The sequence below is a fragment of the Leguminivora glycinivorella genome, chromosome 3, assembly GCF_023078275.1.
Source record: "Leguminivora glycinivorella isolate SPB_JAAS2020 chromosome 3, LegGlyc_1.1, whole genome shotgun sequence".
Taxonomy (NCBI): Eukaryota; Metazoa; Arthropoda; class Insecta; order Lepidoptera; family Tortricidae; genus Leguminivora; species Leguminivora glycinivorella.
Window position 1 is genome coordinate 1,559,707 of NC_062973.1, and position 27,998 is coordinate 1,587,704.

The window sequence follows — 27,998 nt, forward strand, 5'->3', positions numbered from 1 at the left end:
TATATGAATTTAAAAATTTTTCGCCAAAAAAAAAAAATTTTTTTTTTTGGACGTATTTTCACATCAAATTTTTTTTTATCCATAAAGTTGGCAATTAAAATGAGTTCCTTCATTTATTTTTCTAAAAACCAAATTATTTGGAAGTTTTTCTTGTCACATTTTGACATCTATCAATGACTACTGTGAGACTATGCTCCACAATTGCGCATCAGCGCCGTTAAAAACCTTTTCTACTGAGTAACAATACGGAAATGTTTTTTTTAAATTGGCAATAACTCTGAAACTAGACGAAATCTAGAAAAGTTTATATGACATTTTAGTCTTAAAATCTGACCAAGAATATGCCGTTAAAGTTATATGGGTTCCTCGCGAGCACCTTGTATACTGTCTATATATGATGATTTAGTTGTTGGTCTAGGAATTAAGATTTAGAATAGAATATTTGCGAGTGTCTGTGCTACTCGTGCCCTGAAGTTTCCGTAGACCGCAGGGAGATGGCCATGGGCGTTATGAGACGAGTCGAGGATCTTAACACTGTGAGAACTTCCGAATACCGACGACCGGTCTGGCCTAGTCGGTAGCTCGGTCCTGGGTTCGAATCCCCGTAAGGGCATTTGTGTGATGAGCAAATTTTTGTGTCGGAGCCATGGATGTCTTCTATTTACATATATGTGCAAGTATTTGTATATTATATCAATTATAGGTATGTTTCGTTGTCGGAGTACCCGAACACAAGCCTTCTTGAGCTTACCATGGGGCTCAGTCAATCTGTGTGTGTGTAAAAATGTCTTATAGTATTTATTTATTTATTTACCTTCCTGCATACTGTGGTATATAGATGTGTGTGAGGTACGCTTTGAGTGATTTCAAGATGAGATGAGATTCGAAAAGTCGTTTTAGTCAAATTGTAGGATCCTAAATTTATATGTTTAGTGAATATTACTTCAATCCGGTCCCTATATTAATATACTTCATACATTATTAAAATACTGCTATAAGCATATTCGGGTCAAATAATCAACATTATATGATAGCTTAGACAAATTACGCGGCTTGTGGCCTCGAGCGCGATCGCCGGTAAAAAGGCTCGGCTTTGACACCATTGTCACATAAAACGTGTAGCCATTATAGCAGGGTAATTGCGTAGGCCCTTAGCCGTGTCACATGTGACCTTTCGAACGTTATAATATTACGGATTCCTTATCAAAAATGATGATTTTAAAACGAAGTATCTGTAATTTTCATTTATTCTGCTAATAAGCCCACCCCCTATTTAAGGAAAGTAGGGGGTTAGAAAGAGACAAAATGTAGCCTATATCACTCTACTCTCTTCAACTATCTCCACTTAAAAAATCACGTTAATGAGGAGGCACACTCAAAGGTTATGACAGATGGCGCCACCCTATTAGTCCATTGCACTTGCATTGCACAGATAAAGAATTTCATATGTGAGAGCGAGAAGATGATATGTTTTCTCTCTCACATATGAATGACAGTGACATGCCTAGATACTTGCATAGGCGCCGCCTGGTGGGATGAAATGTCAGTGTGCCTCTGTGCCTCCTCATTTGTCACTCCGTTTTGCAGTGAAATACGAACAAACAAACAAGACACACACTCTCCCATTTATAATATTAGTATAGATGAATCATGTAGGTGTGTATAGTGGCTCTATATTTTTTTTTTCTTCTCCAGGTCCTCGGCCAGACCCAAGACCACCGTCATCGCGTGCTCGTGGCCGCAGCCAAGAACATCAAGAACTGGTTCGTCAAAGTGCGCAAGATCAAGGCCATCTACCACACCCTGAACCTTTTCAACCTGGATGTCACCCAGAAGTGTCTCATCGCTGAGTGCTGGGTCCCAGCTCTAGACCTGGAGACTATCCAGCTGGCTTTGAGGAGAGGAACGGTAAGACTTTCTATGTGTTTTTTTAACATAAAGGAAGGTCAAGGCCATCCACCACACACTGAACTTATTCAACCTGGATTTCACCTAGAAGTGTCATCGCTGAGTGCTGGGTCCCAGCTCTTGACCTTGAGACCATCCAGCTGGCTTTAAGGAGAGGAACGGTAAGACTTTCTATCAAACGTTTTAACATGAAGGAAGATCAAGGCCATCTACCACACCCTGAACTTATTCAACCTGGATTTCATCCAGAAGTGTCTCATCGCTGAGTACTAGCTAGGTTCCAGCTCTTAACCTGGAGACCAGCTGGCTTTAAGGAGAGGAACAGTACATATTTTCCACCATATTTTGAACCTAACTTGTGATATACAACCTGAGGCTTTGACTTTACAAACAAGCGGCACCCATACAGGAAAACAAACAATGTATATTCCATATATTCGAATAAGCCTAGTTTTCGAGTATTGAGTCATATCAACCTAACCTGCTCGAAAAGTCAAATGCAAAAATATTTATCAAAACGATCGTCGTACGCTCTTATTACACCGGACTAAGATGCTATGGGACATATTTTTGAGTAAGATGTGTACACCCATATTTTTACACTTGACTGAACAATTTGATCAGCAGGGCCCGTAACTTTCATGCCGATGACTTAAATTTGACGTCACGCTGCATATGGGGTGATTCAAGAGTTTTATTTAATAATTAATCATTATTCATCAATCATTTTAATCATGACTTCAAAACTAGGCTATTCATAGGTGAAATAATTAATACCTACTTACGAGCCCCAATGCAAATGATATCGTCTAGTCACACTTCAACGTGCGATATTTATTTCCGAAACTGGTATTTAAACCCAGATTGACTTTGATGATAAATGGAATACACGACACACTAAGCCATTAAAACTAGTTTAATCTTGCGCCGTACAAAATGCCCTAATGTTATATGTTTTAATATAATCATATCATAAAAATAACATATCTAAAGCAAAAAAATACGCCTAGTTCATATTTGAGGCATAATAGGTCGTCTATTTTAAATAAAAATAGTTTAGTTAGATTAATATTATACAATAATATTTTAAATTGAATTAATAATATTATAAGTCGTCTGATACGATATACGGCTACATAAAAAGGTAAATTCTGTAAAAAATATAATTATTCTACAACATTTTTATACCAAAATAGCAAGAGGTAAGTCGGTGCCTGAATCAGTGAGGAAAATTATAATTTCCAGTAACAATAGCGGCAAATCTACGTTCCAAAATATCCAAAGACCTTTTTTGCCAAGATCTACGGCGCATACAATCATCCAGCATCAACTAAAACACGGAACCGTCTCCTGTTTAAATAAATCTGGCCGTCGAAGAATAACTGCCAAAGAGAAAACAGGATTTTGAGGAGCATCATCAGGAAAAATCGTCATGCAAGAGCAGGAGAACTTATCTAACTATGGCATGACGCGATCAAAATAAACATTTCAGTCGATACCTGAAAGACAGTAATGAAAATAATGGGCTTCGGTTTTCACACCGCTAAACAGAAACCATTACTTACTCAAAAGCAGAAAACTAACAGGTTGAAATTTGCACAAAAGTACAGAAACTGGACTGCCGATCAGTGGCGAAAAATAATATGGAGCGACAAATCCAAATTTGAGGTCATAGTTGGCGATGAACGAAGTAAAGTCATTCAAGATAAAGGAGATGCATTTCACAAAGACTGTCTTGAACGCAAGGTGTAGTTTCCAGCATCTTTAAATGATTTGGGGCTGTATGTCGGCGCAGGGTGTGGGATGTCTGCAATTTATAGATGGAACCGTCAATGCAGAGAAATACAAAAGCATCTTGGAATAGAGTTCACTACCGTCTATAAGAAAGTTCAAGTATATAAATGGATTTACTTTTCAACGAGATGGTGCCTTATGTCATACTGGCAAGACAACGATGGAGTGGCTGAAACAAAAACAAATTCCTACCATATCATGGCCATCCAGCAGTCCAGACTTGTCTCCCATAAAAACTTTGTAGTGGTAAATGAAGAAAAAGTTGCGAAATCAGTATCAGAAAAAAAAAATAGTGATTAAATCTGAGTGGACACGATTATTTCGAGAAGGTAAATTATAATTTTCAGATCTTTAATTTTTTGATTTCCTCACCAGGAACGATCCGGAAGCTCAGTGCCGCCCATCCTGAACCGGATGGAGACGCTCGAGGACCCGCCGACGTACAACCGCACCAACAAGTTCACGTCCGCCTTCCAGAACCTCATCTATGCGTACGGTGTCGCCACCTACCGAGAGGTCAACCCTGGTATGTCTTTGCCACCTTTCATAAAGAGTTACAGGCCTAGTTTGGTTAATAATATGTTTTATTGCTTTCTCGCAAATAGGCATGTGTAGTACATGTACTAATAGAACAAAAGACACGATTCCCTGCACTGTACTAGATCGAACTACTCCCAAATGATTCTGCTCTCTAGTACATTTAGTACACTCACACACGCGCAACAAAATGGGAGCGTAAGGAGCGAAGAGCCGAGAAGTGACAATGACAGCAAAACGATCCGTGTGACCCGACCGCAACCGAACTGGAACCGACTGACTCGGACCGAGAGCGCGCGAAAACGGCCGATCAGCTCACGGCTAGTACGACCGAGCGTTACTGTACGCCATATGCACAATTTGTCTCTTGCTCTCTCGCTGTACTACTGTACTAAATGTCCTAAAAGAACAGAGATCGTACTAGTTGGGAGCGATCTTTACAGCGAACGAGTAGGCACAACTCTACTCACAAATACGTCAATATGACAGATAAAGACGAAAGAGAAGAAGATTATTAGCTCGCAGGCATTCAACGTGTATGAATTACCCCATTTAATTTTCAGTCGTAAGACCGACACCTAAAGTGTGTATTTTCAAAGGGTGTGCGGAGTTCATAGATACTCTTACTGGGTCGTGTGGATCGCTCCGAGGAATTTGTGGATCGTAAAGTTTCGACTGCAAATACAGTAATAAATGCCTGTCAATGAGATCACCTAGCATTTTTTCTAATAAGTCTCTTTTCGCAGCTCCATACACCATCATAACGTTCCCGTTCCTGTTCGCCGTGATGTTCGGCGACCTGGGCCACGGCGCGCTCATGGCGGCCTTCGGCTTCTGGATGTGCTACAAGGAGAAGCCGCTGCAGGCCAAGAAGATTGACAGCGAGGTCAGTCCCTTTAAACCGGTAGTCCATACATACAATCACGCCTGTATCCCATAAAGGGGTAGGCAGAACACATGAAACTACTAAAGCTTCAGTGCCACTCTTGGCAAATAAGGGGTTGAAAGAAAACGAAACTGTGACATTGCAGTGACAGGTTGCCAGCCTCTCGCCTACGCCACAATTTAACCCATATCCCATAGTCGCCTTCTACGACACCCACGGGAAGAAAGGGGTGGTGAAATTCGTAACCCGTCACCACACAGGCCACCGGTAGTCCAATTGTGCAAAACGAACAATTTTGAGTATAGGATCGACCCCGAAATTTCAAGAAAAATGGAGTCTGTGTTCGAATAGTCAGATTTTCCTCTGCAGGCTTAGAAGATTGACAGCAGGGTCAGTTTCTCTAAAAATAGTCTTTTTCCACCCCCAGAAGATTTTTACAAGAAAGAGAAATTTTTAGTGTAGGATCGACCCTGAAATCTCAAAAAAAAATGTTGTCTAACTTAGAACAGAACTTTTTTGAACAAATTTTGTCAAATGAGAAAGTGATTGGTTGTGGCTGCCTCCATTCCCCATCAGTTTCCCAATAATAGTCGCCGGTATATTCGACGACATGACCGGTAGCCAAATTTTGCAAAAACGAGCAATTTTGAGTGTAAGATCAACCCTGAAATCTCAAGAAAACTGTTGTCTGGTTTCTAATAGACAACTTTTTTAAGCAAATTTGTCAAATAGGAAAGTGATTGGTTGAGGCTGCCTCCATTCCCCATCATTTTCCCGATAATATTCGCCGATATGTTCGACCATCTTATGGCCTCATGGTGCTACAGAGAAAAACCTCTGCTGGCCAAAAAGATTTACAGCGAGGTTAGTTTATGTATGTCACTTGTCAACGACTAATGTCAAACAACAAACGTAAAGGACGCACTGATCCGGCAGAGCAGGGTTGATATTATTATAATTATGAATGCTCTCCTTATAGCATACACTGTGGTCAAAAGCTATTCCCGGTGGTATTTTTAGAATGAATGAAAAAAGACGCAAATAAAAGGAGTGTATGCACGCTTTATTGAAAAGGGGCGTTTCTTAGCTGAGAGTCAAATATTTTTTTATTTCACAATGATTGGTATTCATATAATACATAAAACAATACAATCCGTTGTTTTAGCATGATTAAAATCAATTATTGAATACTATATATAGACATTTAAAGCCACGTAAAAACGTTGATTTCTTTATTATTCAAACAAAAAAGTATTGTCATACATTGGCAAGCATGTTGATATGCACATGTCAATTTTTTAAATACAATTTGAGGATAGGTGTCATACAGAGAAAGGATAAGTTGGGACAATTTTCTGTCAGCGTCGCATAGGGTTTGATGTTTCCAACAAACTGCAAGACAGTTTGGCGAGAAACATAAATGTGAGTAATATAATGTACTTATTTGTTAAAAAAAAAAACTCTGTCGAGGCCTAAAGGGGGAGTTTAAAACCCCTCCCATTATATACGTCCCTGTACATTGGATTGGATGTCTATAAGTTCAACAGTCCACCACCGCCTCCGACAGTATTAGGCAACACATCTGCAACAACAGCGTCCTGTCCCAACAAACCCACTGTCAAATCTAAAACCTGAGCCCAATGCGCCGGTACCACCACTACCACCGTCTTTACCACCCGTACCACCACCTTTACCCCCGGTACCACCTCCCTTACCCCCGGTACCACCTCCCTTTCCCCCGGTACCACCTCCCTTACCCCCGGTACCGCCATTAGAACCCCCAGTAACCCCTCCTAACACCCCCGGCAGTAACCCCCCTCCCCCAGAACCCCCACCTAGGACCCCAGACAGCAATCCCCCACCACCAGAGCCCCCAAGTAACGACACATTCAATCCTAGCAGCTGTCTTAAAGAAAACGTACCATTACCGGTACCGCCGAGTAGTGGCAACACGTTAAGGTCAAGCAGGGTCTGATTAAGCAGTTTTATATTAATACCCAATAAAGATGCTAACGTATCAGCGCTTGGGTTGTTTCCACCATTACCGCCGGTGCCTCCATTACCGCCGGTACCGCCTCCGTTACCGCAGTTGCCGCCATTACCGCCGTTACCGCCGTTGCCTCCGTTACCCCCGGTACCACCTCCGTTACCTCCGTTACCTCCTCCGTTACCCCCCGTACCACAACCATTACCACCGGTACCACCACCGTTACCACCGGTACCACCTCCATGACCCCCGGTACCACAACCATTACCCCCCATACCACCGCCATTTCCGCTACCACCAGTCCCCTTACAGTTATGAATAGTGGTATAAATGAGCGCATTGGTCAGTTTGTTCACCACTTCGCTGAGGTCACAATCGTTGTCTGGTTTGAAGGGGGGGTATGGGTAAGGTGGGGGGTAGTAGCAGGGGGGCTCGTACCCACAACGGGGCATGTAACCGCACCATGTCTCCTGTGTATAGAAAAATATAAATAGGACACATGATTTTTCATACAAAATATTTTAATCAGACTTATTTATAAACGGAAATAGATATCATACACGAAAGAGAAAAACAACAAGGCCCACTGGTGGCCGAGCCGGGAATCGAACCCGGGGCTTCAGCTTACGCGGCGAGGTGCAAGCACGCATTGCTGGCCCTCAGAGTTGGTCAAAGGCGCCTGCCCTTATCAGATACCTAACATACACTAAATTACGTCGGTACCACGGCGGGCACTGGTCTAGTGGTCAGGACGTTAGCTGCTACTGGTATTATTACAAAAATATTGGTAAAATTTTCAACTTTCACGTGAAAATTAACGCAAATCAACGCTGATGGACTGACGATAATCACTAATAAGGTAATAAGTCGTCAATTATATGTATAACCAAAGAGGATCGAGTATTATAGAGAGTTACTGTCGAAGTAAAATGTGTAATCACAGTGCATAGACTGCCATCTTTCGACACAGGCTTAAAACTTTTAAACCTCAGTTTTGACAATTTGGCTCATATTCCTAATGTGTTAAAATGTCAAATATTAGTATTAGCGCCATCTAGCTGAGCGTACCCCAAAGGTGTAATGCCATCTAGGCCACCGTACCTTTTTCTGTATGGTACTGAGGTACGTTTATTTCTTAGACTTTATCTGTCTATACGGAGTTATATATGTCTTTGGTATTACCAAACCGTTTCACATAAAGGTAGAAATAAAATTAGATTATAATCCCCAAGTTCTAAATAGCGATGTATGAAATAAAGAAATATAAAATAGACTTACCTCACACAAAGATGCTATTGAAGCTAAAAAAAGAAGTCTAACATAGACCATTGTTACTAACTGTACTACCGTCCCGTCCATGTTCACTTTTATACAAACTTTAAACCATATTGCTTCACACACCTGTCTTACTATACTTTAGTACAGTTGACCACATAAGAATCTATACGTTCTAAAATCTTACGGCGATGAAAAAATAAAGTATAAGAAGGAATACATATTTATGTCGAACCAAAAGTATCTGATATCCTGAATAACTCTTCTGTATAGACAAATCTGTAATTATATTGATCAGTTGTAAATTAGTCTAAGGAATAAAACTATGCCTATTATGAATATGAATAATCCGTTTCCATAGTTTTATTTCATGAGTAACTATCGCGGTAACTGAAGACAATATTAGTCTAAGCCGTCTAAGGAAATGGACCAACAGTATATGGTTCCCAGTTGTATTGTGAACATCTTAGTACACAGTCATACAATAAATATCTTATTTCAAAAAAGGAGGAGGTTCTCAATTCGTCGGGATCTATGTATAGAGGCACATCTCTTTTTTAGCGGTTAAAATGATTTGATTCGTTACTTTTGATGCTGACTGTACATTGATACTATAGTAAACGGGTACAGTCGACTACAAAGAGATGTATCCACTTTAACCTTTAACTACCTTATTATAATGCAATAAGGTGAAAAAGTGGATGCATCTCTTTGTAGTCGACTGTACGAAAGAATGATGAAATTTCTTAGACGCACAAATAACGCATTTAATTGATATTTGTTTATTTATCTAGGCGGAAGGAAATGACAGAAAGTCACGTACGGTTGATTAAAATGTGTGTCAATAGGTAATAGGTTCGTTTCATAGTTCAATTGTTTCATACAATTAATAGTTAATATATGTTTTAACTAATTTTGCTAATTAGACGACTAAATATAGTACGCAATATTGAAGATGCCATTATAGGGTGTCATTTCCTTATTGTTTCATGTCAAAAAAGTAGATTTTACCAGAAGAAAATACCTACCTTTTAAATGGCCGTTCCACGACTAACATTTACTTTTTATATGCAAATACACACAAACAGAAATGCGATGTTTACTGAAATTTATGTATTATTTCTTCTTTTTGCCACAGAAATGCATAGCGAAAATATTTGTTTCCTCGTGCTACTCCGTATATACCAACCCTACATGTACATACCTTTTTAGGAGGGGAAAATAGTTATTTGTTATACAAGGGGGCAAAGTTGTATTTTAACGCCGAGTGTGGAATTGAAAAACGAGCAAGCGAAAGGATTCTATAGTTGAACCACGAGCGAAGCGAGTGGTTCGAGAATAGAATCCTGAACTTGCAAGTTTTTTTAACACACGAGAAGTAAAATACATTTGCACCCGAGTGTAACACAAAACTTTTCCCCTCACTATAGCGAGGAAACTACAACGCAAAAAATGCATTTATCACTGCTTCCAGTAGTTCCATAGGTGGTAAATAATCTTTTCCCCTCACTAGCTCGGAAACACGTGTTTTGTCCTTTAATACCAGCGGGTAAAAACGCATTTTATCCACTAGTGGGTAAAGTAATTTGACCTTGAATAAAGTCAAATTAACTGCTTTAAAATTGATAAAAGTAGGTGAATCCAGTAATTAAGATGATTTACCACCTGTGGAACTACTGGAAGCAGTGATAAACGCATTTTTTTGCGTTGTAGTTTCCTCGCAATAGTGAGGGGAAAAGTTTTGTGTTACACTCGGGTGCAAATGTATTTTACTTCTCGTGTGTTAAAAAACTCGCAAGTTCAGGATTCTATTCTCGAACCACTCGCTTCGCTCGTGGTTCAACTATAGAATCCTTTCACTTGCTCGTTTTTCAATTCCACACTCGGCGTTAAAATACAACTTTGCCCCCTTGAATAACAAATAACTATTATTACTAGATTAACCTACTTTTATCAATTTTAAAGCAGTTAATTTGACTTTATTCATGGTCAAATTACTTTACCCACTAGTGGATAAAATGCGTTTTTGCCCACTGGTATTAAAGGACAAAACACGTGTTTCCGAGCTAGTGAGGGGAAAATGCAATTACGTATTACGGGATCGGACCCAAGTGGCTATGCGGAATTCCTTGTAAAGGGCTAATGAGGGCCAAGTCTACCAACTAAACAATAAACAACCACCAGAGTACCACCAGCACCCTACATGTACCTACATTAACCCCTTGATTGTCTTTCCCCAGATCTGGACGATATTCTTCGGCGGTCGCTACATCATCCTCCTCATGGGCCTCTTCTCGATGTACACGGGTCTCATCTACAACGACATCTTCTCCAAGAGTCTCAACATCTTCGGCTCAGCGTGGCGAAATAACTACGACAAGTCCACGTTGCAAGAAAACGCCATGTTGCAACTCAATCCGGACTCGTGGGACTATGTTCAGACGCCGTACCCGTTCGGAATTGATCCCGTGTGGCAGGTAATATAAAACACATCTATGTAATATAAAACACATCATCACATAAGTATATATTCACCAATTCACCATTCATTCGCTCGAATCTAGAGCAGAGCCCAACTGGGGTAGTACCTCCGCCTTACAGAAGACCGCAGCCAAATAGCACTAGACCCTACTCATAGTGTTGTGTTCCTGCCGGTGAGTAAGGCTGCCAGAGCTCAACGAGGGTGCGGTGTGCTGATGACGGGAGGACTTACGGAACTAACTTGTTCCGTCTATTGTCCTTTGAGTCGTCGGCAACCCGAACCCTCCTTAGAACTTGTACACTCCTTTTTGCTGTGTACTTAACACAGCAAAGGGGAGTGTACAAGTTTCTAATGGGGTGGCAACGCGCACGTGACACTGTTTGAGTTGCAGACGTCCCATAGATTACGGTGACCGGTTTACATCAGGCGGGCCGTATGCTTGTTTGCCACCGACGTAGTATAAAAAAAAAGAGTTAACATTATCGGCTCATCTTGGTGGCAGGTAATATATTATATTGCCTGCCAACAATATCTTTAGAATAAACCCATCACCTTTATTGTCCCAGAGCTGTAAGAACCTCTTTTTGACACATGACAGCGTCCACAAAACGTAAACGCGCGCAACCTAATGAAATTTTAAATAAAATCCTGTAATATTATTAAAAAAAAATCAAGTACTTAAAAACAATATTTCGCTTACTTTAAACATAATCTAACACATGTTATATTTTTGCGGATCTTGGTTAGCGAGTATTTTACGATATTATTTTATCACGCAGGATTTACTTATAATGTCATTTATCATTAATTTTTATTTTTAAACTAGTGCTGTGGCAGAGTCTGTCATTTCGATTCAAATGACATTTCAGTAAGTTGATAGAAATAGTATATTTGTTTAAGCGCCTCCTTGTACAAGTACATAGGGCTTAATCAATTAAACCAATTCAAAATTAATCGTTAGATTTGGCAAACGATCGTTAGATTTGGCAAACGATACGTCAGTTACCGCCTGTCAAAAACCGAACATCGACCGTCAACATACTTCATAGTAAACGAGCTTAGATGTGTCTAGGAACGCGCCTCTTTCATATATTTAATCGCCAACTCGCAACATACTTCAAAACCAAAAAGAATACATATCCGGGACAATACATGTATGGGTCAAAAAGATTTAGTAAAAACGTCACTTCTGTGGACAATACTATAAAAGTTAACGACTCTGGTACATTCGTATCCTATTGGAGTGTCAAGAACTAAAATAACGCCGAGTGTGGAATTGAAAAACGAGCAAGTGAAAGGATTCTATAGTTGAACCACGAGCGAAGCGAGTGGTTCGAGAATAGAATCCTGAACTTGCGAGGTTTTTAACACACGAGAAGTAAAATACATTTGCACCCGAGTGTAACACAAAACTTTTCCCCTCACTATAGCGAGGAAACTACAACGCAAAAAATGCATTTATCACTGCTTCCAGTAGTTCCACAGGTGGTAAATCATCTTTATTACTAGATTTACCTACTTTTATCAACTTTAAAGCAGTTAATTTGACTTTATTCAAGGTCATAGTTATTTGTTATACAAGGGAGCAAAGTTGTATTTTAACGCCGAGTGTGGAATTGAGAAACGTGCAAGTGAAAGGATTCTATAGTTGAACCACGAGCGAAGCGAGTGGTTCGAGAATAGAATCCTGAACTTGCAAGTTTTTTAACACACGAGAAGTAAAATACATTTGCACCCGAGTGTAACACAAAACTTTCCCCTCACCCGTATCTATGTATAGAAAATGAATTAAAGTATTTATTTAGGTTATCGTGGCGCAAAAACTAGAAGTCGACGTTGTTGAGGACAACATAACATTCTTAAACACACTATTTACTAAAATTTTCATCTCAAATATATCTTCAATATATCTTTGTTTCGAATGTAAGAATTATTTATCGCTTAATATAAGCACGAGATTTGCTAGTATATTTATACGAATTGTTAAAGAGTCTGTATGTCGAGCGACAAAGTGGTCGTTTTGCCAGTCGCGGTTATTTGCCACCATTAAGTACAGTCAACCAATTGGAACCCTAGGCCACTCTATAAGTACAACCATGCCAAAATGATAAGCTGTAAGAGATTTGATTCAATCTGATTTACATTGTCACTATGACATAGTTCTACAGTGGCTTAGGGTTCAATTGGTTGACTGTACGTATTGTTTAATTTTACAAAAGAAATCATTAAAAAATACATACGTTGAGATCCATAGCGCAGGCTTCGTCATATAACAGTGTTCATCCACCTAAGGTTTCGTCAAAATGAAACATTACCATAATGGCCGCTGTACACATGTGGCCAACGGTTCCACCAACTTGGTGATAAGATAAGAGCCGCTGTTTACACATTGGCGAACCAATCACTTGGCATTGGCTCTTCATGAAAGATGGACGTGGAATGGAAAAGGCTAGGAAATTCTAGGTCATTTACGTTGTCAGCAAAATTTGATTAAAAAATAATAACCCCATAGTAAAATTAAATTATTTGAAATATTAACAATTTTTTAAATATTCTGATAAGCACATTTATCCTTTTTAGGCAATACATTAAAAATTTGCAAGGTTATTTTATTTCCTAAAATCAACACTATTATTGGCATAGATAAACTTATTATTTACGTAAATATTTCACTACTGTCCTCTCTGACGGCTGACGACAAACTGAATGAAGCGCCAACGTGTAAACGCAGTTGGCCATTGGCGCCAAGATCCTTTGATGTGTGGATAAAAACCCGACACCAATCGGTTGGCCGGCCAGCGCTAGCGCCAACTGCCAACATACGGCCAAGTAACCCTGTACACGCTTGGCCAAGGGGTTCCTCCAAGGGTTGGTGGAACCGTTGGCCACATGTGTACAGCGGCCATAACATACACTATCCGCAAAACGCATCGTCAAAACTCAAGCACACACAAAAAAAAAGGCAAACACAATACCCTTAATAAAAACCTTATATCCCAACCCGGTCAGTACCCGGAACAAACGTCCCCAAAATACAACGCGGCTGCGTTGCCGCGCTGTATAGCCAACGCGCGCGCTATTGTTTAATTTTTAATTTTTGTCGCCAGCTCGCCGAAGCCAACAAGATCATCTTCATGAACGCCTACAAGATGAAGATCTCCATCATCATTGGTGTCTTCCACATGTTGTTCGGTGTCTGCATGTCTCTCTGGAACCATCTGTGAGTATATTTTTTGCAGTTCATTTTAAACAGATAATATAGATATGACAGATGCAGCAAAAGTATGTATCCATACTTTTCTAACCCTACTAAAAGCATATCCAATATGATGGACTTCTTACTCAAAATTGTGACTTGTTAAGAATTTTATCACCCACCGCCTTCCCGTGGGTATTGTAGAAGTAGACTAGGATATGGATTCAATTATTGTATAAACCATGGTCTAACAACTTGTCGATGCAATATCATAATTTCTGATCATTTCAATACCTCAATCGCTAAGAGTGATACTGAAATCTGAGCAGTTTCATTTGCCTTTTGAGACAAAATCGTGGGTTTATCTATGTGTATGTAATATGTATGATTTAAATAAATTTTGCTATTTACGTAGTTAATAAAATAAATAAATATTATAGGACATTCTTACACAGATTGACTGTTTTCCATGAAACAGCCAAGAAGGCTTGTGACTAATACAGGTTTCAAACAAAATATATATAATATATAAATACTTATATACATCTGCCACAGAATACATCCATGACTCAGGAACGAAATATCAGATGTCGGAAGGCTCATCACAAAAATCCAAATGCCCTTGATGTATGGATTCGGTCCGACATCCGTATCGCATCGGGCATGGAAAACTGACTAACGCCAGACCGTCGTCTTTGCGTCGGGGACCATAAAAAGGATATAGGGTATTTTTTTACAAAAAGTTTTAATATAATTTACCGACGACCGACTCACATTGGACCGCATGGCTAAGAACACTGCCTGCTGCGCCGCGGTACCGCGTTCGAATCCCGGTAAGGGCATTTATTTGAACGGATGAGCACAGATTTTGTTCATCCGTTCTGAGTCATGGATGTTTTCTATGTTGTATATTATATATACACAGTACCCACAAACTAACGCCCGTCGAGCTTACCGTGGGCCTCAGTCAAAAAATGATATAATATTTATTTTTTTTTACCTAGTTTCTAATATAATAACATTTTCAGGTATTTCAAGCGCCGCACTAGTGTGTATGTGGAGTTCGTCCCTCAGATCGTGTTCCTGGTGCTTCTGTTCTTCTACATGGTTCTGCTCATGTTCATCAAGTGGACCAGCTACGGATCTACTCCCCCGCACTTCGGAGACCCAAGTCAGTGAAAAGTCTCGACTTATATAGGTCTCCTCTCGCCTCGGCCGCCAAATTGCCTTGGCTCACAGACCAACCCCTATAGACATCCATTACAAGACGACTCGCGGTCACCAGCCTTACTTGTATTTGCCATGATATAAGCGCGGGCGCTCGCCGTGCCCGATCAGTAACGACCAAGTAACCGACCCGAAAGCAGCTCGTGTTTTTCGCAATAAAAAAATTGAAAAGGGGTATTTTACCTGTAGTGTGAAATGGTGTGGAAAGGTAACAAGAAGATCAAATTTAAAAACAGACGGTATTACATTCCACAAATAAGTCATATAATTTATTCAGAGCCGGCATAGGTCAACTTACACTGGCTATTAACGCGACTCCCTTTTCATCTAGCGCGACTGCCCGCCGTCCTTGAAACGACCAATCGCAGCGCGCTAAACACATTCCCCTCCCGCTCCTCGCGCCCCAAGCACTGGTGATTTGTAGCGCGTACAAAATTTACAATATTGGCACAGAGAACCTCCTGCCTTGGCTTAACCTTGACGGACGGATGAGAAAAGGCCTACTCAATTTAACTTTAACGGATTAATCGGACTTTTCATTACAAAAAGTTATATTTTAAAGGCACCGTGGGTGATGAGATGACCGTGTCGATTGAACATTTAGAAAAGCAAATTATTAACGTAATCATAATTATTTTATTTCTGAATTTAGTACTACCAAAGACAATTCAAATTGTTTCAGTTTTGGTCTCATTTATGATATTTGACAGTACTTCTTTGTCATCCTACTTCTGTGTGTTTGACCAACATAGATTTCGACACGTTTTAGTATCCCATCACTAAATAATTTAATATTTTTTCCAGACTACGTGACAACCAGCGCATTCTGTGCACCCTCCATCCTGATCACGTTCATCAACATGATGCTGTTCAAACAAGACGCCAACGACCCCTCGCGGGAGATGTGTGCGGAGAACATGACCATGTTCGCCGGACAACTCGGCCTGCAGAAGGTAAGACAGACAGACAGCAGCCTAAACCACCGACATGTCCAAACAGGACGCCAACGACGTGATTCTGAGTAGGAAAAACATAAAATTTTCCTACCTTCGATTTTTTTTGTGATTGTTCTCCCGAAAATGCCCATAATGCCACATTATTATCCTCGGCCTATCCTATATCGACCCTCCCTTGCGGTTGGACGGATAAATTGTCTCTATTCTTGTTGCAAACCTTATTGCAAAATCAGGATATACAAACATAAAAAAGATGTTTCAGGATATTCAGGATCAATAGGGATGACGCCAAAAAATGGCATTCCGTATAGTCCGTCAGTTAGATCGTCCAAAAATACTGAACACATATTTTTCACTTTTTCTAATTAATGAAAAAATACAAAGATATAGAGCATCAAACTTCCGGAGTGGGGGCTTGTGACGTCACTTCTAAGTAAAAATTGTACCTAGGCGTGACGTCACGCGAAACTTCAACGCACTGTACCGTCGTCATTTTTCGTTTACGAGAAAAAAGAAAAAATACGTGTCTAAAATTCTTTGATAATCTAACTGACGGACTAATTAGTTAATGAGTCGTCTCGCCTATTCTCAAGGTGTTTAGACCGTACAGTAATATTAGGTGTCTGTTGCAGTTGTTCGTGGTGGTGGCGCTGCTATGCGTACCCGTGATGCTGCTCGGCAAACCGTACTTCATCATGCAGGAGCAGAAGAGGCGCGCTGTGAGTATACCTGTCTCTGTCACTCCTATACTATAGAATATAACAGGATGTGATTTATTCGTAAGCACACAGACAACCAATCAATTCATACGAACCAATCAATTCCACATTTACAAATATACACTGGTACAGTCATCTGCAATTATATATCACTCCTTCCAATAATCTAGTTTTAAAAGATATATTAAACCGTCATAAAACTTTTGTTTCATATTTTTGTGGCTTTCTTTATGTAAAATATTAATGTAGATGATTGTACAGTACCTACCACAATTAAGAATAAGGAATGACTAAAACATATTTCATTTTTACGCTCTCATTTGGACAGTTGGAGGTAAGTTTCTAAGTGTAAATCCAGAATTTAAAAGCACAATCTTTTAGCCAAAGTTCTAGAACAATTATACTTATATTGACCGGGATATAGACCGTGATTACCTTTTTGATTTTTGTCGAGCTCCCGATATTGATGCATCCGTGATCCGTGATCATGATGCATGCAACTGCGTCGAAATATCGGGAGCTCGACAAAAATCAAAAAGGTAATCACGGTCTATATCCCGGTCAATATAAGTCTAATGAAAATAACCGTGAATCATTCAAAACTCTTATTCTAGAACAATTACTAACTAAGAACTAAGGTTTCTGTTTGATCCAATGGTTGACTGGTAGAGAATGCCTTAAGGCATTAAGTCCGCCATTTGTACAATTTTATGTCGTGCAATAAAGTCTAAATAAATAAATAACAATTTCCAAAAACTACCTAACTACTAAAACGTTTAGCGTACAATGTTCATAATTTTTTAAAAGTCCAGTGACAGAATGTATAACTCGGGTGTTATTCCAGCGTTCCGGACACCAGAGCATCGAGGGCGGCGCCGAGAACGGCACCGCGGGTGGCGCGCCCGTGCCTGCAGGTGGACACCACGACGAGGACATCACCGAGGTCTTCATCCACCAGGTAAACCATCTTGTCCCAAAAGATTAACTGAATAACTGGGCACTTAGACGGCAGACCGTGCCACCGGCCAAACAGTGTCTGATCATTAAAAATGGGCATTGGAAGTCAGATCAAACTAACCCTTCGTACCTAGAGGGGTTAGTTTGCATAAGAGTAGGCTAGGCAACTGGATAGCAGGACAGGGGACGAATGGATAGTTACGAAATATGAAATGAAATGAAATATTTATTTTTTCCAAGTAGGCATATTACAATGCGCTTATGAATGTCAAATAAAACTACGCCGGCTCTAACCCTACGCCTCAGCCTCGAGAAGATTTCAGTTGGAGGGGGGTATCCACTATGGGACCGGCAAGAAACTCGGCGGGCCACTTCTTTTCAAAACATTACATCTTATAATTAACATGCATTAAAAAACGAGATACAATTTAATCAGCAAAAGTATTCATAAAAAAAATATTAACAGACAAGGTACCACTGCAGGGTTAGTACATGATTGCCGCGAGAATACCGCCGCGAGATAAACTACCCGTCCTTATGTCATTAATACAGTTAGGAGAAGACGTGTCATCTATCTCGCGGCGACATACTCTCGCGGCAATCATGTGCTAGGCCTACTGGAGGAAGCTTTTATTGACTTTAGGGATTCTTAAACAATTACACACAATAAACAACAATACTCTAACCCCCTTATTCATAAACGTACTCAGTCATCAATCCGATAAAGTATAGTTTGTCCTTTTCTATCACACCAATACGTTGGAAAGGAACAAACGAACTTTATCGGCTTGATGACAAACATTGTAAAACGTGGAAAAAATGGACCAGTTATATTTGCCCCCAGTCGAGATTTGTCCCGCTGTACCTTATATTTATAGTTCGTTATATTCCGCAGGCCATCCACACGATCGAATACGTGCTAGGAAGCATCTCCCATACCGCCTCATACCTGCGTCTGTGGGCGCTCTCGCTCGCGCACGCGCAGCTGGCTGAGGTGGCCTGGAACATGCTGCTGAGGAAAGGTAAGTTTATGGACAGCTATGGAGACTGCTTCACATCAGGTCTGTCTTACGCTTACCAGAACTTTTTAGAATTTGTTTCCTAAAGAGTCATCGTCACTCTCCTTGTGTTATTCTAGCTTTCGCCACGGCTCATGGGAGCCTGGGGTTCTCTTTGACTAGTAATCTCAACGATTTGGTGTAGGCACTAGTTTTACGATAGCTACTACCATCTGACCTTTTTATAAGAACAAATGTCATATTTCTTTATTTTAAAATCATGATATCACGTTAATACGCATTTAAAAAAAAATTGTAGACATCATCAGTGTAGTTATGATAGTATTTAATAGGTGGCGCTAAAAATCGATCGATGTAAATCCTATATAAATAATCCTCGCTAATAGTAGTTTTCGTGGTCAGGTCTGCAGTCTAGCGGGTTCTCCGGCGGCATCTTCCTGTACCTGGTGTTCGCGGGCTGGGCCGCCATCTCCGTCTCCATCCTGGTGCTGATGGAGGGCCTTTCCGCCTTCCTGCACACCCTGCGTCTCCACTGGTACGTCTACCTAGAGTTATCCTACACCTTAGCCAGTCTAGAGGGTTCTAGAACATCTGTACCTGGTGTTCGCGGGCTGGCCGCCATCTCCGTCTCCATCCTGGTGCTGATGGAGGGCCTGTCCGCCTTCCTGCACACCCTGCGTCTCCACTGGTACGTCTACCTAGAGTTATCCTACACCCTAGCCAGTCTAGAGGGTTCTAGAACATCTGTACCTGGTGTTCGCGGGCTGGCCGCCATCTCCGTCTCCATCCTGGTGCTGATGGAGGGCCTGTCCGCCTTCCTGCACACCCTGCGTCTCCACTGGTACGTCTACCTAGAGTTATCCTACACCCTAGCCAGTCTAGAGGGTTCTAGAACATCTGTACCTGGTGTTCGCGGGCTGGGCCGCCATCTCCGTCTCCATCCTGGTGCTGATGGAGGGCCTGTCCGCCTTCCTGCACACCCTGCGTCTCCACTGGTACGTCTACCTAGAGTTATCCTACACCCTAGCCAGTCTAGAGGGTTCTAGAACATCTGTACCTGGTGTTCGCGGGCTGGGCCGCCATCTCCGTCTCCATCCTGGTGCTGATGGAGGGCCTGTCCGCCTTCCTGCACACCCTGCGTCTCCACTGGTAAATATCTATTCATATCATCCTACAATCTAGTCACAGTATAAAACCAGTAATAACTCAACGTACGGCGCGCGGGGTGCATACTAGCGCGTCGTGTAAGTACGCAACACGTTCAAGCGGATTTGGATAAACGTGGATTTTGTGTTTTCTGAATAATATAATGTGCTATTATTATACTACTACTTATAGAGCAATTCCCGTTAAGTTTGTACATTTGGATCACGTCTCTGATTTGGATAAACATTGGCAGGCAAACATTGATAGAGTCCATGATACTGAGCAAGATCCACTAGATATATTATATTATACGCGATTTAATCCGTTTCCATAGTTTTATTTCATGAGTAATTATCGCGGTAACCGAAGATAATATTAAGATCCACTAGGTTTCCCAAAATGTCCTAGGTTGATTGTGTGAAACCGGTTTTCCAAAATGTTTTTGTTACCGAAAATGTATAGAAATCTGGTAACAAAACAGGAAGGTTTCATACAAACTACATAGGACATTTTGGGAAACCTAGTGAATCTTGCTCAGCATCATGGACTATCAGCCTACCAATTTTTATCCAAATCGGAGTCGTGATCCAAATGTACAAACTTAACGGGAATTGCTGTATAGTTAATTAGTATTAAGTAACAGCGTCTTATTTTGGACTCGGCGTGTTATTTTGTTCAACCACGTGCTTTCGAAGGCAGTAGGTACCTGCCGGAGAGTAACTACTGAGTCGTCCTTATACTGTGGTGGAGTTGTAAGTTACTAACGTAATCTGTATTCCAGGGTGGAGTTCCAGAGCAAGTTCTACGCGGGCGAGGGCTACCTGTTCCAGCCCTTCTCCTTCGAGGTCATCCTCGAGTCCGCCGGCCAGGGCGAGGAGTAGGCGAGGCGAGCAACCGAGATTACAGATATCGCAGTAGTATGGCTTTATAACCTCTGAGCCCTTAGCTGCATTCCAATTGAGGGGTGTACGATCAAGATATTAAGTATCATGGTATTGTAGTATGGTTGACGACCTGCCTGCTACGCCGCGGTCCCGGGTTCGAATACGACTTTATTGCCTATATATTAAAGTTGCGAATATAATTTTAGGCACTCTGTCCGCATCTATACTTAATACCTTGACCTTGATACTTATTAACTAATGAAATTTTTCTAATACTAAAAGTGCTGAGTGATTTGGCTTACAAATTAGAGGAGTTTTGAATTTAAACTCGAATTTCTTTCGTATAAGGAAAAAGCGTATTTTAAGCGACTTGTCCCTTTACATTAACTATTGTAGCCAATTCATTAAATAAATATATTAGAATTTCTATTCTTACGTTTGGATTTCTCGATTAGACGGAATTTAACCGCAAAACTAAAGAACAACAATGAAAAAAAGGCTTAAGAGGTTAGAAATATGGTCAATTTAATTATTTTTCTTATGATTAATATTCAACTTTCGTATTTAAATTGTAAACTAGATGGATGAAAGCATAGTAAAAAAAAATGTTAAAACTTACTTAGATCTCTTGAAATGTTGCTTAGCCTACTCGATGTTAGACATTAGGTCGATAGTGAATCCACGGACTTAAAACCACTTAATATTGAACCTAGTGTAATGCTTGGCAAAAATAGTAGAAATTAAAAATTGGCAACATCGTCGTGCCATCCTTTCTTATAAATATGTGTGAGAAACGAGACGTGACGATATTGCCACGTTTTTATTTGTACTCTGTTTTGCCAGACTATATTTATTGGTGTTATTCTCGCTTCTAAGATAAGTGTAATCGTTGAAATCATAATGCTGTAACTAAATTTTTTATTTTTTTATACCAGTCCGTTTTCAAAGGTCCAAATCATAGTCAAAGGAATATTAAAATGCCTAAAGTTGTGTGAAATATTTTAATTATAAATTTGACAGCTTTCATCTATATGAAGTAAGGTAAACTTCGTTAAACTTATACGGAAACATTTTCATCTTATCCCCCAAGAAAAACCCTTCAATCTCACCACATATTACCTTATATCTACATTTCTAACTTCAGTAACTTCCTACTTGTTAAAATTGTGGAAAATTTCATCTCATTTCCAAAATGAGACTTTCTTTTTTTCTGTAAAATACTTCTAGATATCGGTGAAAAATATCTTTTTTTTTTAAACTTTCCGCTACATATATTGGCATCAACTTAAGCCGTAAATTTATCATTTATAATATTTGACATACTATCGCGTTTTGATTCCTTTGCCTATGCCACCAAACATTTTTGTATGTACATGTTTTTTTATTTGCAATGTAGGAAATAAATGTGTGAATTAATAATGTTTGTATTTCTCTCCCTTGTACTTAATCTGATGTATGGTGTGCTCTCTGTAAGGTAGTTCGAGTCATTCCAGTAGCAGGTTCACATGTTGATGATCACAGTAATAAACGTTTATGTAGAATGCAACAATTTAGTTTCATTTATACCTTAAACTTCACCCTTTTCACGTACAAACACACACATATACATAAACTCGCGTCTGTCCCCAAAAGTTGTAGGCAGAGATTAAGATGCTCAAACAGTGATAGGTTGTGGGTCCACAATACGAATCCATATCGCACAGTCGACTTCAACAACACCCACGGAACGAAAGGGACTGGTGAAATTCTTAACCCCTCACCACACGGGGACAACACACATAAGTTATTAGTTAGAAAAAAAAATACATAAAGAAACTTTCAAAATGTGTTTTGTGAGATGTATTCCTATTTGTCCTAGTCTTAGGCATGCCAGTCTTAAAATTCATAATCTTAAAAAAAGACTGTATGCAATCTGTCAAATCAATCTGAAAATTCATAATCTTAAAAACAAGAGTGTGCGGACAGTCGCGACATTGTATGAAACTCCGAGCACTCGATCTGATTTTTGCAAGATTATGATTTCTTCGGATTATGAATTTTAAGACTGTTGCCGGCCTTATGTATTGCGATATTTGCGATGAGGGGCGGGTGGAAATAAGCTTCAATTAGTCAGGATTCAGTCGTATTCGGCTCCGATAGTGATGCTGATATCGCCAGGCAACACGGTGGTGCGGTGGTACCAGCGGTTCGTGTCCACCACCACTGTAATAAAAACACAGTGCATTAGTTATTTGTTTTACAAGGGGGCAAAGTAGTTGTTTAACCGTACGTGCCAATATTGATACCCGAGCAAGCGAAAGAGTGGTTCAAAAAGTGGAATCTTGAGCGTTGCGAGGGTTTCAAGGCACGAAGGTTAAACAAACTTTGCCACCGAGTGAAACACAACATTTTTACCACACCAACATGAACAAAATAGGTACTAACTTTAAAACATCAAATTGAATCAATTCCATCAATGGATTTAATATTTATGATTCAAAATCGTCATTTATAAGTAAATTCTACCAGACAGCTAAAGACATCAAGTTAAAATTTGTATGAAATTACTTTTGCACTCTTGTGGATAAAATGCAATTTTGCTATAGATACGTTTTCGAATAGCAAAGTTGATCTTTACCAGTTGGTGTGGTGAAAAATAATCTATATCATTAAATACTTACGATAAACTATTTCTATACGCAATTTACGAGGTAACTACGCAGCTTTTTACCAAATTTAACTTTGTTGGCTTCCTGTCTGATGTCAGTGGGCAGGCTGTTGAGTATGTAGGGAAGGCATTTGACAAGACATCTATCGCCGTAATAATTAGTGACCCTCGGCACAACAAACCTGCCCGCAGACACCGACCTGGTTCCACAAACTATACCCTTATATACTTACGAATATGTATACTTACGAATTTCCCCAGGGTTGACAGTAAAGGTGATCCAGCGGCAATGATACAGGCACTCTGGCGGCGGAGCGAGCTGCCACTGCTTGTGTCCACGTACTTGCGCCTGCCACGATACGTGGCGCACAGAGTCCACCTAAAAACATATATTTTTAACCCCCGACGCAAAAACGATGGGTTTTTTAGGGTTCCGTAGTCAACTAGGAACCCTTATAGTTTCGCCATGTCTGTCTGTCCGTCCGTCCGTCCGTCCGCGGATAATCTCAGTAACCGTTAGCACTAGAAAGCTGAAATTTGGTACCAATATGTATATCAGTCACGCCGACAAAGTGCAAAAATAAAAAATGGAAAAAAATGTTTTATTAGGGTACCCCCCCTACATGTAAAGTGGGGGCTGAATTTTTTTTTTCATTCCAACCCTAACGTGTGATATATTGTTGGATAGGTATTTAAAAATGAATAAGGGTTTGCTAAGATCGTTTTTTGATAATATTTATATTTTCGAAAATAATCGCTCCTAAAGGAAAAAAAAGTGCGTCCCCCCCCTCTAACTTTTGAACCATATGTTTAAAAAATATGAAAAAAATCACAAAAGTAGAACTTTATAAAGACTTTCTAGGAAAATTGTTTTGAACTTGATAGGTTCAGTAGTTTTTGAGAAAAATACGGAAAACTACGGAACCCTACACTGAGCGTGGCCCGACACGCTCTTGGCCGGTTTTTTTTAGTATGAATAACTAGGTAGACGTTTGACCAAGATCACACCTGATGGTAAGTGATGATGCGGTCTACGGTAGAGCATGCTTACCAATGAGATACCTATTTACTCTCGCTTTAAAGAGACCTGGATTATGCGGAAACACAGACTCAGGCAGGGCATTCCGCACTCCTTGGCGGTTCGCAAAAGAAATGTTGAAGCGAAACGCTTAGTGCGTAGGCATTTTTGGAATACTAACCGTGAAGCGATGCCGCATTGCCAATTGTCTGGTGGTCCTAAGGTGAAATGGGGACGGAGGAACAAGGTTGTACAGTTCCTCAGCGCACTCTCCGGGGTGTTATAAGTTTGGCATGTGTGTCTGTCTGTGGCATCGTAGCTCCCGAACGGATGAAACGATTTAGATTTTTTTTTTTGTTTGAAAGCTGAGTTAGTTGGGAGTGTTCTTTGTCATGTTTCATGAAAATCTGTCCACTATGTCGGAGGTTTTTTCAAAAGTTTAATTTTGTGGTTAGGTTATTTTAATTCGAAGCTTAACGTCATATTGAGTTGTACAAACAGCCTGCCTTCCTGACGATGGCCATTGTGAAGAGATACGATTGCTAAAACCACGGAAATCGCGGCTGAGCCAAAACTTATAAAGATATTAGGGCAATACTCGTCAATATAAACGACAATTAAGAAGTATAATAACCTAACCACAAAATTAAAATTTTGAAAAAACCCCCGACCGCGACATAGTAGACCGATTTTCATGAAACATGGCTAAGAACACTCCCGATTAACTCAGCTTTCAGACAATAAAAAACTAAATCTAAATCGGTTTACAGACAGACACACACACACACAGACAGACAGACAGACACGTCAAACTTATAACATCCCGTCGTTTTTGCGTCGGGGGTTAAAAATAGTACATTGTGCAACAAGGGGAGGAAGTTGAATATTACTAACGAGAGTAAGTTAAATCGCGACGGCTTGCCGGAGCGATTTAAAGACTCGAGTTAGTAATATTCATACTCCCCGAGTTACACACAATGTTTTTCATCACACTCGCAATGTAAAAAATATGTAAATAGATGTAAAAAAGTTAAGTAAGGTACAAGAAATTTCATTATTCCCTTGGGAGAACGATTTTTCTATAACTCACGCTCCGCCTGCGTGCAATAGCACATTTAAAGTGCGGGGGTGATGAAAAATAAATATCGGCAAAATGAGGACTTGATGACTGTTTGATGATATGCACTCACGTGCATATGCGCTCCCTGTCCAGGTCCGCCCATGAACAGCCAGTCAGTCGCGTCGCTCTCAGCAGCCCGCGGCAGGAAGTATGGGCGCGAGTAGTATTCGCGGAGCGCTCGCGTCTCGCCGTCGAGGCAAGTGCTCCAGCCGACGTACCTGAACAAAATGCAGGAAAAATTATGCTAGCCTAAAGTTCTACGGAAAGCGTTTTGATAGCGTAGCGTTAGCGGAGCGCAATGATAGCGGTGCGCCGGCGGAACGCTCGCAATCCGCGCCAATTCCGCTCGCAATCTGCGCTCGTTAGTTCCCGCCGGCGTCCGCTGGGGGCAACGCCAGCGTTCGTCCGGCGCACTACTATCTAAGGGCTCCGCCTACGCTCTCAAAACGCTCGTGTGTAGCCGAGCTTTATGTATCACAAAGAGCAATATCGTAATCGACAATGAAAACAACGAGTGTGTAACAACGGTTAAGTGCCCTCTGACCATCAATTTATCGGACGGGAACGTCCTCTGAGTCGTTTGACGCTGTTACTTTTTAAGTCCGGCGAACTATAGAGAGCGACCTTCTTATACGGCCCGGCCACGACATTGGCACATTGGTCTAAGCGCGACAGCTTTTCAAGGACCGGTGCCGGGCCTGATACAATCCTTTCGCGGGCCGTATCTACTTTCCGCACGACTGACCTATAAAATACAACATAATATATTAACAATTTATTACCAGGGATCTCCAGACAAGTTCGCTCGTCGCTCGTCCATAGTGAACACCTCGCTCAGCGATCGCAGCCCCGAGTTGTAAGCGAAGAAAGAGCAGTCGCCAGTCTGTCGTCCCAGCGAGCCTTGTCGATAGAAGTCACGGAAGAAGTTGAAGTTGAACTCCTGAGAATTATCAAAGATGTAAGGTGAAGAGCCAACAGGAGCGAAAATGATAAAATGGAAAGGAGGCCCCCTTTCAATTTAGGTATTTTATTTAAATATACCTACTCGTGTTTCTGACTAGATTTAAAGAAAAAAAATATCCATTAAGGACAACTCAGTTAAAAGATATTGCAACAAATCTTTAAAATCGAAGGTCCTCTCACACTAATTAATCCATTAATTTAACAAAAAGCGATATACAGGGTGGTTCCTGATGATGAACCTAACTGTGTGAGTGTGTGTAGAATTTAACGGAAAACAAAAAAACACGGTGTATAGAAAGAAAGTCAAGATATTAAGTATAGAGTTCAAAAATCTGTATAATTTAATACCTTGACTGCATGTACGTAACTAGGTACGCATTCTTACTGCAAAGTTTGTACCACGTTACCAATGTTAGCATGGTCAAAACGTAAGTCACGTACCTTAATAGCCTTCCAGTCCGTAGTAGCATCAGTGACTATAACCGGCACCGTGTTGTACGCATACAGCTCCTCGAACTCCCGCGCAGAGATGTTGGCGACGCGCGTGACGTCATCGACGCCGGCGCACATTGAACAGTCTTCGGGGGGGCGGAACAGAGATTTAGTCGATGATGGCAGGGAGATGAGGCAGTTCTGAAAATGGGAATTTTCATTTTTTTTTTCAGCGAAAAAAGGTATACCTATTTCGCCTTACTGTATAAAAAAAAACACGGTGCTAGCACACCTCGGACACTGGCGATCAGATATATGAAAGAGGCGCGTTCCTAGCACAGTCTAAGCTCGTGTACGTGAACGCGTTCTATGCTTTTATGAGTGATATATGACAGGTCGACTGTTCGCGTTTTTGGCAGGCGGTAACTATGAGGTAACCGAGAGGGAGTGGGCGGCACTTTCAGCGGGGAGCGGGAGTGGCCATACTGTACTATATTAGTACACATTATTATGCTGTGCTGCTAGGATAGATATACTCTGTCAAACAAGTTTGTCAGTAAATAATAACAAAGAAAACTATAGGTATCCTTTTCTCTAGCACCCTAAAGAAAAGGATGCATATAGTTTTCTTTGTTCTTATTTACTGACAGACTTGTTTGACAGAGTATAATAGCAGTAGCTCCACGCACGCTCCACGCATGCTACCAACTTTGGATAAGACTAGCTGGTGGCTGGCTCGTACGTATAGGTGGCCTTCTTTACCTTTAGGAAGTCCCCATCACTGATAAAAAAAACAACTTGTGTCTTACTGTGTAATGAGTAAAGAAATTTAAATATAGGTTCGA

The 27,998-nt window shown here is 40.6% G+C and overlaps 2 protein-coding genes across 11 annotated transcripts in view; one reads left to right on the forward strand and one right to left on the reverse strand.

Moving 5' to 3' along the window:
* Nucleotides 1-22,519, forward strand: part of LOC125242631 (V-type proton ATPase 116 kDa subunit a 1) — a 59,375-nt gene extending 36,856 nt beyond the window's left edge. For 5 of the 10 annotated variants that reach the window (XR_007178890.1, XR_007178893.1, XR_007178894.1 and 2 more), the window contains 14 exons: nt 1,696-1,908; nt 4,078-4,228; nt 4,986-5,125; nt 10,628-10,864; nt 13,977-14,089; nt 15,094-15,236; nt 16,097-16,245; nt 16,881-16,967; nt 17,296-17,301; nt 17,812-17,925; nt 18,820-18,946; nt 19,346-19,428; nt 19,582-20,092; nt 20,871-22,519. Coding sequence is in view for 4 of the 10 variants with exons in the window: in XM_048151454.1 (XP_048007411.1) it covers nt 1,696-1,908; nt 4,078-4,228; nt 4,986-5,125; nt 10,628-10,864; nt 13,977-14,089; nt 15,094-15,236; nt 16,097-16,245; nt 16,881-16,967; nt 17,296-17,301; nt 17,812-17,925; nt 18,820-18,946; nt 19,346-19,478; nt 20,871-20,970 (1,713 nt within the window). In the remaining 6 variants the exon portion in view is untranslated. Of the gene's footprint in view, nt 1-1,695; nt 1,909-4,077; nt 4,229-4,985; nt 5,126-10,627; nt 10,865-13,976; nt 14,090-15,093; nt 15,237-16,096; nt 16,246-16,880; nt 16,968-17,295; nt 17,302-17,811; nt 17,926-18,819; nt 18,947-19,345; nt 19,479-19,581; nt 20,093-20,870 lie in introns of all 10 variants that reach the window. The other 5 variants (XM_048151455.1, XM_048151456.1, XM_048151457.1 and 2 more) reach the window with 3 other exon arrangements.
* Nucleotides 22,520-22,849: 330 nt separating this feature from the next.
* LOC125224883 lies at nt 22,850-27,991 on the reverse strand. Its single transcript, XM_048128383.1, has 6 exons — nt 27,916-27,991; nt 27,163-27,354; nt 26,541-26,698; nt 25,829-25,976; nt 23,870-23,999; nt 22,850-23,175 (listed from the first exon to the last, which is right to left on the reverse strand). Exons 2-6 carry the CDS (start codon nt 27,289-27,291, stop codon nt 23,090-23,092), a joined length of 651 nt encoding a protein of 216 aa, XP_047984340.1. The 5' UTR covers nt 27,292-27,354; nt 27,916-27,991; the 3' UTR covers nt 22,850-23,089.
* Nucleotides 27,992-27,998: the final 7 nt, after the last annotated feature.

Coding starts and splice junctions, on each gene's coding strand:
- LOC125224883 (XM_048128383.1), bottom strand. CDS start 27,291: ATGTGCGCCGGCGTCGATGACGTCACGCGCGTCGCCAACATCTCTGCG. Junction 26,699..27,162: donor CGGACTGGAAGGCTATTAAG/GTACGTGACTTA, acceptor GATAATTCTCAG/GAGTTCAACTTCAACTTCTT. Junction 24,000..25,828: donor GACAGGGAGCGCATATGCAC/GTGAGTGCATAT, acceptor ATATGTTTTTAG/GTGGACTCTGTGCGCCACGT.